The sequence below is a fragment of the Sphaeramia orbicularis genome, chromosome 18 (assembly GCF_902148855.1).
Source record: "Sphaeramia orbicularis chromosome 18, fSphaOr1.1, whole genome shotgun sequence".
In the NCBI taxonomy this organism is placed as follows: Eukaryota; Metazoa; Chordata; class Actinopteri; order Kurtiformes; family Apogonidae; genus Sphaeramia; species Sphaeramia orbicularis.
The window spans coordinates 1,881,444-1,893,898 of NC_043974.1; the positions used below are offsets into that span (position 1 = coordinate 1,881,444).

Sequence of the window (12,455 nt, forward strand, 5' to 3'; positions counted from 1 at the left end):
TCTAAAACATCTGCTTTTTCTTCCAGATTTTTTCCTAAATCATCTTTTGAATGAATAAACCTAATGTAGGGTTCGAACTGAGGTGATCTGAAACTGTATTTTTGATCAGGACTGTTGGACCACCCTAGTGAACTCCGTGGTCTGCAGTGGTGCATGCTGGGTCTGACAGGATGTGTGTGTGCGTCCTCAGGTATCTGATCCCCTGCTTCCACCTGAGTCCAGGCCAGCGCTCCTCTCTGAACCACACAGACTGGTACTCCTCCAGCGCCGCCTCCTTCCTGCGGCTCACGCCCTCCTGGTGCTCCGCCGACGCCCACCGTTGGCTGTTCCCCACCGAGCACATCCACTGGCCTAAAGGAGCAGGTGGGTGCACGGACCACCACCACCTGCAGCACTAAACCCATGGACCGCTCACTGACGTCAGCTGTGTTTCAGATCTGTCGGACAGCGTCGCCTACCGTCGGGGCTCAGACTTTCTGATGGACGTAAACTACCTCCACTACCTGTGGGACGCCCGCCAGGCCATCTGCACCTCCCACAGGTCAGCCACAACTTCAAGTGTGTCTGAGCAACTTACAACCAGATGATGAGTGTGAAAGCACCACCTTTTCTGTGAAAAGTAGCAGCTGTAGAACGTAGTCTGTGATGTATAATTTAGTTTTTAGTCCAACAGCCTGAGGGTCTGATGGATTATTGGTGTCAGTTGTTGTCTGTCTGTCGTCCGTCTATCGTCCGTCTGTCGACTGTAAACAATTTTTCAAGAAACTTCTTCAAAACCGTCTGCCAGAATCCATTGAAATTCATAGCAGATGGACCTTGGGGCAAGGACTACCAAGTCTGTTCAAAAAATTGGGAAATATTTATTTTTGAAATTTTTGTGAATTTTTGAAATTTGAAAAATCCTCATTATTTTATAATGGGACAAATTTCAAAGTGCTCTAACTTCAAAACAGTTGAAGATATTAATATAATTACTAGGGATGGGAAGATTATCCGATATGCATCGATACACCGACACGTGCGTACACGATCCCAGTGCACCGTTAGAGAAGCTGCGAGTGAATGAAAAGTTTGGAATGATGTCACGATGCATCGGTTTTTGAATGTTTGTATCGATAAAATTCAATCCGTTCAATAGAATATATTTTTACTTGCATTTAAAAGTGTTACTATTTATTTGGGTCAAGTTTTTCTTTCCTTCAGACCCATGTTAACGTGCACCACGGATTCATGGATGTGTACACTGTACACCAACAGTCTGAGCTGTGTGGACGGACTGAGCATGTGCAGATGAATCCTGTACTGTGTGTATGTGTATGTGACAGACACAGAAGGAGAACACGTGGTTTATGAACATGTACTTCTACTAGATCAGCTGGACTGAATACTGCAGCACACACCACAGATACTTCCTTAAACAGTGTCATACAGATCCAACAGTACATCCCAGAATACCTGGTACAGGTGTCTGTTAAAGTGACAGAACCTTTTTCTGTTTTACCTTCATTACAAATACAGTTCATTACAAATACAGTTCATTACAAATACAGTTCATTACAAATACAGTTCATTACAAATACAGTTCATTACAAATACAGTTCATTACAAATACAGTTCATTACAAATACAGTTCATTATAAATACAGTTCATTACAAATACAGTTCATTACAAATACAGTTCATTACAAATACAGTTCATTACAAATACAGTTCATTATAAATACAGTTCATTATAAATACAGTTCATTATAAATACAGTTCATTATAAATACAGTTCATTATAAATACAGTTCATTACAAACTGATTCAGTGAGGGAGCAAGAAGTTGAGTGTTAGAAACAAACAGAGAAATGACCTTGGAAACAAAGTCTGAACGTTTTCAGTTGACTGGATGTGAGGCACATGTTCTGAAACTGAACTAAAAACACTTTGTACAAAGTCATGGTCTTATTTGATAAATAAATAATCAAGTTCATTGAATTCCACTGCATATTTTATTTTTTTTACCAGAATGAATTTGTTCAATCAGAATGTGCTTAATTGCTCTGTATCGTGATTTGGGTGTGAATCGTATCGTATCGTGAGATGCTGTACACATATTTTTAATATATCGGATCGGAAATGTTGTATCGAGATGCGTATTGTGTCGGCTTGACAACTAAGATTCCCAACCCTAATAATTACTAATGGCAATGGACAGGAAGTCACATATGGGCTTTCATTTAGTGCCATGACCTTTGATCTTCAGTGACCTTGAAAGGTCAAACGAATGTCAATTAATGTCTATAAGTGTGCTGTTGGACCACAGGAGCCTTGGTCATATCTATATTATAAAAGCCCAGTGGCCTCTGTGTGTGTGTGTGTGTGTGTTTATGACTGCTGCAGTTTGGCAGACTCATGTATTTTTGATCAAGGATCAGACTAGAGAAAATGGCAAGTTGATAGGACCAATGTTTTTCAGAGATATTAGTGATTCTGGAATACAACAGCCTTACAATCTCGTTGCTATACCCAGAACACTTTGGCGGTGACTGCTGGACAAATGCGGTACAGCATGTATGAATACACAACAGCATAAAAACGACCACATCTAGAACCTGTGGATCCCTGTGAGTCAGCGCACTAGTTTTTCTTTAACCACTCAGTCTTTAAAAAAAAGTATTTGCAAGTATTTTGACTAATAATTATTTAATTTTGGGAAAAAGAAGCACCCAAAAATCTTTTTTGTCATTTAGATCTACTTTTTCTGACCTTAGGAACCCAAAATCAGTAGTGGAACCGTTTTACTGGGTCAGCCACTGATGGATTAAAGATGAAGAAGAAAAAGATGAAAGAAAGAAAGGACAGATGAAATGACCAGGGTGAATGAACAAGACTAAAAACAGATTGATAAATAGGTTTGCCTGTAGATATTTTGTAATATTGCCTTTTTTATACATATGGTCTTTCAGTTACTGTTGCAGATGAACCTGCAGTCCAATATAAACTGTACTTCCCCCTTTGAGTAACTCTGGCACATCTGTGGGAAGTGGTTTAATGCAAGTTGAAAAATATGCAGAAAAATGCATCAGTCTTCCTTTAACTTGAACCTTTAATTGGAAAAGAAGGAGCTTTTATCGCAAACACCATTGAATACATTAACAGCAGTTAAACCAGTATTTATGTGGAGTATATTGCAGTTATATTACTAACTTGTCACTGATCCAGTTGAGGAGTGTGGTCGCAGACCGATACTAGAAGAAAGCAGAAGCATCTGAAGGTCAGTACTGAAGGTTGTTGAACATTTCTAGTTCTTACAGTTTGATTTTGTTCGCAGGGCGTGTCAGTTTTGGTCGGCTCCGTATGATGGGACTGATCCTCCCCCAGTACCAGGAGATGAAGATGAGGAAGACCATGTCCGACGGCTCAACAGGGACTCCATCTGCTCCCTGGCCGTCACCCCTCCTCCTGCGGCCCTTTCCCCCACCCCTTCCTCCATAGACACCGTCTCCACGGGCAACCAGGCCGGACGCTCCAGTTCCGCCCTGGAGCTGGAGTGGGATGATATCTTTGGAGACGACGACCCTGGGGCTCTCCCAAACGGCACCGTGGGATTCGAACGTGGCGTGAGCCCAACGCCGGCCCCTCCTCCTCCTCCTCTTCCTCCTCGACACATCCAGGAGATGCGACGCACCGCCACTAAACTGGTGCACGGCTCATACGTAGAGGAGTCCGAGTTTCAGGATGATGTTCTGGTTTATGATCTGGTCGCCCAGAAAGACACAAAGGCGGCCATGATGGAGAGGACGATGGCCGCCAGTCGACGGGCTCGCGAAAGCGTCACAAATGACCGGCGGGCGACAACGGCGACGGCCATGACATTAACGACGATGCTGACGACGACAGGGAGGACGGTGATGGAGACGGTGAACAGTATTATGTCCATGAGGAGGAGGAGCGAGGATGGAGGGAAGGATGGAGAGAGGAGGAGGGAGGAAGGAGGGAAGGATGGAGAGAGGAGGAAGGAGGAGGGAGGGGAGGATGGAGAGAGGAGGAAGGAGGAGGGAGGGGAGGATGGAGAGAGGAGGAAGGAGGAGGGAGGGGAGGATGGAGAGAGGAGGAAGGAGGAGGGAGGGGAGGAGAAAATGAACGAGCACAGGGGTCTTCACCTTCTCACCAACGGGTTCACGGTGCAGAATCACACCATTGATGAACGTTTGGAGGAGGAGCCTGTGTTTCAGAAGGACACACCGGATCACACACACACAGTAACACACTACACACCACGTCCGACGCCGCCGTTACCCGCTTTAACCAACGGACACTCAGATTCAGAGTCACATGACCTGAACACAGACACGCCCTCACATCTACCTGGTATCACGGTCACCACAGATGACGGCTTCCTGTCCCAGTACCAGGAGCTCATGTTGTCTTTAGGGGTGGAGCCTGACTGTGATGACATCACAGATGACATGGGCACCTTTAGGAGGAGAGTGTGGGCTCTGAGACGAAGGCTGGAGGAAGAGGACGAAGGGTTTACGTCCACCTCCACCTGGGATGACGGAGAGGAGGAGGAGGAGGAGGAGGTGATGGAGGAAGAAGAAGCGGAGGTTGAAGAGGAGAGAAGGCCGAGGTGTGGGATGAAAGGGAGCACCAGGTGTGGAGTCCCCTTCACAGGTGTGTGCTTCTGACACTCATGCAGCACTTACACATACATGCATGAGGACAAAAGAGTATCCCATTAAAAACTGTGAGTCCTGATTTCCACTCTTCTGATGTAGCTTTAGCGTCCTGTGATAAAAGTGGAAACCTTCAGCACATTTGGTCCTGAAAGACGGCACTTTTCCTGGATGCTGTGTTTGTATCAGGACTGTGTTTCTACCAAGGTTGTTATTGTTACCGAAAACTAACGAAATGATGAAAACTAGAATTGAGTAAACATTTTCATTAACTGAAATAAATAAAAACTGTAATTAAAAGAAAATCATAACTAACTGAAACTGTATTGTGTGTTTACAAAACTAACTAAAACGGATAACGGTTTTCATCAACGTCGGGTTGATACGCAAGCGATTTATTTCGCTCTAGCAATTTTCTGTGCTGTCTCCATACGACACTTTTTGCTCCGTCACTTGTGTTCACTGTGGTTTCCAGTCGTCTTCTGGTCCCCACTCTACCTGGAAACATGGAGACTAAAGCAGCAGAGTCCTGTCTGGGATTGATTTGAATAGGAGCACAGAGAAGAAGAGAAAAGAGACCACTGAACTACAACTGAACTACAACTGAACTACAACTGAACTACAACTGAACTACCACTGAACTACAACTGAACTACAACTGAACTACAACTGAACTACAACTAAACTACAACTGAACTACAACTAAACTACCACTGAACTACAACTGAACTACAACTGAACTACAACTAAACTACCACTGAACTACAACTGAACTACAACTAAACTACAACTAAACTACAACTGAACTACAACTGAACTACAACTGAACTACAGCTAAACTACAACTGAACTACAACTGAACTACAACTGAACTACAACTGAACTACAACTAAACTACCACTGAACTACAACTGAACTACAACTGAACTACAACTGAACTACCACTAAACTACCACTGAACTACAACTGAACTACAACTGAACTACAACTAAACTACCACTGAACTACAACTGAACTACAACTGAACTACAACTGAACTACAGCTAAACTACAGCTAAACTACAACTGAACTACAACTAAACTACAACTAAACTACAACTAAACTACAACTGAACTACAACTGAACTACAACTAAACTACAACTAAACTACAACTGAACTACAACTAAACTACAACTAAACTACAACTAAACTACAACTAAACTAAACTAAACTACAACTGAACTACAACTGAACTACAACTGATCTACAAATAAGCCTTTAGAAGAAAATGAAAACTAATAAAAACTAGAAGCACTCGGAGAGCACAGACCTCCACCAAGGCAGATCAGTGCCCCCCCGTCACCACCTAAATGTAATCATTTCTTCCTTGTGCCAGTATCAACATTTACTGAAATTTTTCATCCAAATCCATCCAGAACTTTTGGAGTTCTCTCACACACAGACAGACAGACAAACCAACGCCGACAAAACCATAACCTCCTTGGTGGAGGTAACTATCAAACCTGCTCTAAAAACAAATCAAAACGAACTGAATTAGAGAAAAAAAAGTCCAAACTAAATAAAACTAAACTAGAATGAAAAATCCAAAACTATTTGAACCTTGGTTTCTTCCCTGTTACTCAAACTGAATGATCTTGTATCTTGAAATTCAAGTCAAAGTAGATTTAGAGACGACTACTTTACTTTTTTTATATGCATTGTTTTTAAAATGTTTTTTTGAATATGGGTTTTATTTACCTTTTACAGGGTTTGAATACAAGAGGTTGAATGCATGTGTGAAAGAAAGCTTGAAGTGTTGTAGTAAAATGATTATGACTTTATAAAGAAAACTACTGAACCCTCAAAGACCTGAACAGTCCCAGTGACAGAAGCCTCCACTACACTGAGCAAAAACAACTAATACTGTAGTGCAACTAATGCTATCAGTACATGTAAATAAGGTAATAATAATAATAATAATAATGTATCTATCTGTATGAAGATGTACGTAATCAGTAAATTAAATACATGATTTGAGCGGACTGCAAAATGCAGAGGATAATATAGGAGTCAGTTATAGTTCACTAAGGACAGGTTCCATGTGGAGAAAAATCCATTCTTAAGTCGGCACAAAAAACCTTTTAGTATGTTGTGGTTGAATGCATCAGTTCATTGTGCTGTGCTCCATCCTGGACTTGGACTCATCTGTCACTCACACACTTTTAACACTCACCTGTTGGATCCCTGGAATCCTCAGGTCCGTTCATCAGCGTCCTGCTGTCCCGGCTGGAGAACCTTCTGGAAAACTCCATCGCCGTGAACCTCCTGGTGACGGGCATCCTCGCCCAGCTGGCTTCGTACCCGCAACCTCTGCTGCGATCCTTCCTACTGAGCACACACACTGTGGAGCAGCCCCACATACGCACCCTCTACCAGGTAACACACACACACACACACACACACACACACACACACTGTGGAGCAGCCCCACATACGCACCCTCTACCAGGTAACACACACACACACACACACACACACACTGTGGAGCAGCCCCACATACGCACCCTCTACCAGGTAACACACACACACACACACACACACACACACTGTGGAGCAGCCCCACATACGCACCCTCTACCAGGTAACACACACACCTACACACACACACACACACACACACACACACACACACACACACACACACACACACACACACTGTGGAGCAGCCCCACATACGCACCCTCTACCAGGTAACACACACACCTACACACACACACACACACACACACACACACACACACTGTGGAGCAGCCCCACATACGCACCCTCTACCAGGTAACACACACACACACACACACACACACACACACACACACACTGTGGAGCAGCCCCACATACGCACCCTCTACCAGGTAACACACACACACACACACCTACACACACACACACACACACACACGCACACACACACACTGTGGAGCAGCCCCACATACGCACCCTCTACCAGGTAACACACACACACACACACACACACACACACACACACACACTGTGGAGCAGCCCCACATACGCACCCTCTACCAGGTAACACACACACACACACACACACACACACACACACACATACACACACACACACACACACACACACACACACATACACACACACAGCCATCTGGATGGTGTTTATTTACGTGTGTGTGTGTGTGTGTGTGTGTGTGTGTGTGTGTGTGTGTGTGTGTAGGTGCTGGTGTCGGTGCGTGGTCAGATTGAGCGCTGTGTGTCGTCCAGACCAGATTATCCTGCTCTGCTCACTCAGGCCTGGAGGTTTCTGCTGGAGAAAGACCAGGACAGCAAGATCCGAGGTTAGTCTGTGTGTGTACTCGTGTGTGTACTCGTGTGTGTGTGTGTGTGTGTACTCATGTGTGTGTGTGTGTGTGTGTGTGTGTGTGTGTACTCATGTGTGTGTGTGTGTACTCGTGTGTGTGTGTACTCGTGTGTGTGTATGTGTGTGTACTCGTGTGTGTGTGTACTCATGTGTGTGTGTGTACTCGTGTGTGTGTGTACTCGTGTGTGTGTGTGTGTGTACTCATGTGTGTGTGTGTACTCGTGTGTGTGTGTACTCGTGTGTGTGTGTGTGTGTACTCGTGTGTGTGTGTGTACTCGTGTGTGTGTACTCGTGTGTGTGTGTGTGTGTACTCGTGTGTGTGTGTACTCGTGTGTGTGTGTACTTGTGTGTGTGTGTGTGTACTCGTGTGTGTGTGTGTACTCGTGTGTGTGTGTGTGTGTGTACTCGTGTGTGTGTGTGTGTGTGTGTACTCGTGTGTGTGTGTGTACTCGTGTGTGTGTGTGTGTGTACTCGTGTGTGTGTACTCATGTGTGTGTGTGTGTGTACTCGTGTGTGTGTGTGTGTGTGTACTCGTGTGTGTGTGTGTGTGTGTACTCGTGTGTGTGTGTGTACTCGTGTGTGTGTGTGTGTGTACTCGTGTGTGTGTACTCATGTGTGTGTGAGTACTCGTGTGTGTGTGTGTGTACTCGTGTGTGTGTACTCGTGTGTGTGTGTGTACTCGTGTGTGTGTGTACTCATGTGTGTGTGTACTCGTGTGTGTGTGTACTCATGTGTGTGTGTGTACTCTTGTGTGTGTGTGTACTCGTGTGTGTGTACTCGTGTGTGTGTGTGTACTCGTGTGCGTGTGTACTCGTGTGTGTGTGTGTGTACTCGTGTGCGTGTGTACTCGTGTGTGTACTCGTGTGTGTGTGTACTCGTGTGTGTGTGTATTCGTGTGTGTGTGTACTCGTGTGTGTGTGTGTACTCATGTGTGTGTGTGTACTCTTGTGTGTGTGTGTGCGTGTGTACTCGTGTGTGTACTCGTGTGTGTGTGTGTGTACTCGTGTGTGTGTGTACTCATATCTGTGTCAACAGCTGTGATTTGTGTGGGATGATCCAAGCTCAGTTTAGTTTAGTTTAATTTAATTTAGTTTAGTTTAGTTTTGGTTTAGTTTAGTTTAGCTTAGCTTAGCTTAGTTGTAGTTTAGTTTAGTTTAGCTTAGTTGTAGTTTAGTTTAGCTTAGCTTAGTTGTAGTTTAGTTTAGTTGTAGTTTAGTTTAGTTTAGCTTAGCTTAGTTGTAGTTTAGTTTAGCTTAGTTGTAGTTTAGTTTAGTTTAGCTTAGCTTAGTTGTAGTTTAGTTTAGTTGTAGTTTAGTTTAGCTTAGCTTTGTTGTAGTTTAGTTTAGTTGTAGTTTACTTTAGTTTAGTTGTAGTTTAGTTTAGCTTAGCTTAGCTTAGTTTAGTTGTAGTTTAGTTTAGTTTAGTTGTAGTTTAGTTTGGTTTAGTTTAGTTGTAGTTTAGTTTAGTTTAGTTTGGTTTGATTTAGTATAGTTTAGTGTAGTTTAGTTTGGTTTAGTCTAGTTTAGTTTAGTTGTAGTTTAGTTTAGTTTAGCTTAGCTTAGTTTAGTTGTAGTTTAGTTTAGTTTGGTTTGGTTTCGTTTAGTTTAGTATAGTTTAGTTTAGTTGTAGTTTAGTTTGGTTTAGTCTAGTTTAGTTTAGTTGTAGTTTAGTTTAGCTTAGCTTAGCTTAGTTTAGTTGTAGTTTAGTTTAGTTTGGTTTGGTTTAGTTAAGTTTAGTTTAGTTGTAGTTTAGTTTAGTTTGGTTTGGTTTAGTTAAGTTTAGTTTAGTTGTAGTTTAGTTTAGTTTAGCTTAGCTTAGTTTAGTTGTAGTTTAGTTTGGTTTGTTTTAGTTTAGTTTAGCTTAGTTTAGTTGTAGTTTAGTTTAGTTTGGTTTGTTTTAGTTTAGTTTGGTTTGTTTTAGTTTAGTTTAGTTTAGTTTATTAGTTGTTCATTCGCTGCTGCACACCACAGCAGCTCCTCTTCCTGGGGTCATTACCAACAGAAAAACAGAGCACCACAATTTCCCACAACTCACTCACCAAACAGGACGTACACACACTCAACACAAAAACTAAAATTCAACAACAGCACACAATACAACACAATTACAATAACAATAATAATACTAACAACAACAACAGAAAAAAAAGAATAAATAAATAAACCAAAAAACAGAAACAAAACACAAAAACAGCTCCACAACAAACAGAAGAAAACCAAACCGTCTGGATGACGTCACTACAGGATGTGCAGTAGCTCAGTTATTCTTGGGTAAATATGAAAATTCTCAGCCTTTTAGAAAAAAACTAACTGCTTGAATTTCTGACATTCCAACTTGTATTCCAGTGTGTTCCATGCCTCCACTGTCCTAGACTGCACACTCCCCTGTATTTGGTTGGTCCTCCAGGCAGGAACAGGAACGTCTGTCCTCTGACTGGTGTGTGGAATATTGATGGACGGCACTGAAGAAAGTCTGTTTACTGTGAAGAAGTTCAGCTGTTTTTGGATTCAGGATATTTCTAATAGTTCTGGGCAGCGATTAAAATTTTTAATTGCGATTAATCGCGTGGATTTCTGTGATTAATCATGATTAATCGCATAGTTATACTGGGGGGGGGGAGTGTTGCTGGCATCAACAGTGTGTATTTCCTTTCAGTGATATTTCAGACTGAAGTACTGCAGTGATTAAAATAACTGCACATGTCAGTGCTTCCAAACACCTGTGTCCTTCTCCCCCCCACCATCTGAAGACATTTAAATGAAAATGTCCATGGAACAGACCGCTACTGTTACACATGTTTATGTCCACACATGTTTATTTACACTTGTGAGTGATTGACAGGAGTCTTAGTCCCACTAATCAGTACTAATACTAATAAGAACAATAATATGTGATGTTCAGTTGTTCAAAGTAAACAAAGGGGGCCCTCTAGTGGTGGGAATAAGTGTCACTAACGTATGTTTTGTCCTTGCGGTGTTCCCGTAGTCAGTTCAGACATAAGAAGGAACTAACAGACACGTTTCTGTCACTCTGTTTGTACGGACAGGTAAACGTTTGCCTGTGAGTATTTTCTGTTCAGTTGTTGTCAGAATGAATAGTATCAAATATCTCTGATGTGAACCTTTGTTGTTGGATAAAACGTTGTAAATCTTCAATTAATCTGTAAATGCTAATTGTTAGCGTGTCTATGGATTTTCCCATTCAAGTTAGCATCGTTTGCATGTGAAATTATTTAGCAAACAACAGAATGATTGACACATACAGGCGTTGAACTGCAGGAGTTCCACACAGTTTGATTCAGCATTACTGGTAAAGTTCGCTCTTTTCTCCTCTCAGCTACGCCAGCACCGGTGCTTGGTGCGTGTGGAGCGCCAAAATAAAAGCATGAGTTTCAAAATAAGAGTTTGTATGTATAAATGAACTAAGACTTGCTTGAAAGGCAGAGCGGCATTAACGGGAGATTTTTAAAAAATTGTCGGCGTTATTTAACAAATGCGTTAACGCGGTAATAACGTGTTAACTTGCCCAGCCCTATTTTCTAATAAATGTAAGTAAAGAGTATGTAAGTCTGTCTTTTCCATGGAACCAGGCCGGACAGGTGTGAGTGTCTGGTGCTTGTTCTATATGGACAGTTTAGGACTGTTGGAGCTGCTTTATTTTGCACAATTTGAAGTTTATTTAGATTTATTTCTGTGTTTGACCAAACGATTGAAGAATAATCTAAATGCGACAGAACTAATGATTCCACCAGTCCCATTGAGGTCGACTCTTTTAGGCTACGTCCACACCAAGGTTCCAGTAGTTTTGGATTTTTCATTATAGTTTAGTTTTATGTTAGTTTAGTTTTGGTAAAATAACAGTTTTTGAATATAAACATTTTCATGTAATTTTACTTCTTTTTTTTTGTACACTAAAACAGATAAATTTGTCTGTTTTCATTATTTCTAGGTTTAATATAATCGTATTTTACTGGTTCTGACCTACTGGACATCTGACTGGTCTGTATGTGGAATCTGAAGTAAAATCATTTGGACGTCCTCCATTGTTCATATCTTCAGTGGAATTTTTGTATTTCATAAATCCAGATTGGATCCTTTGGCGGGTCGGATTTGGCCCCTGGACCACATGTTTGACACCTGTGTTTTAGACAATCCAGGTTGTTCATATTTGTTCAGGTTATTGACATTTTATTAATAATGGAGATCAGAATTTAATGTTCTTTGCAGTAAATCAAAGAGAAAAAAATGGTGTTGCCATTATTTATAGACATGATGTCAGATTATTTTATTCACATGAAACCAGAAGAACATTTGCAGTCATTACTTCTCGGTTCTTCTGCTGTTATTTTACAGTTTGACGTCCTTGACTGTGAATATCTTCTGCACTTTGTAAATTCATCCTGTGGGTCAGATTGGACCCTTTGGT

At 41.9% G+C, this 12,455-nt stretch overlaps 1 protein-coding gene across 1 annotated transcript in view; it reads left to right on the plus strand.

Moving 5' to 3' along the window:
- The first annotated feature begins 3,810 nt into the window (after positions 1-3,810).
- The window catches only part of LOC115438928 (protein FAM160A1-like), an 18,403-nt gene continuing 9,758 nt past the window's right edge, over positions 3,811-12,455 (plus strand). The window contains exons 1-4 of the mRNA XM_030162818.1: positions 3,811-3,951; positions 4,083-4,659; positions 6,900-7,078; positions 7,887-8,007. Of these exons, the coding sequence (XP_030018678.1) occupies positions 3,943-3,951; positions 4,083-4,659; positions 6,900-7,078; positions 7,887-8,007 (886 nt within the window). The 5' untranslated portion in view covers positions 3,811-3,942. The remainder of the gene's footprint in view (positions 3,952-4,082; positions 4,660-6,899; positions 7,079-7,886; positions 8,008-12,455) is intronic.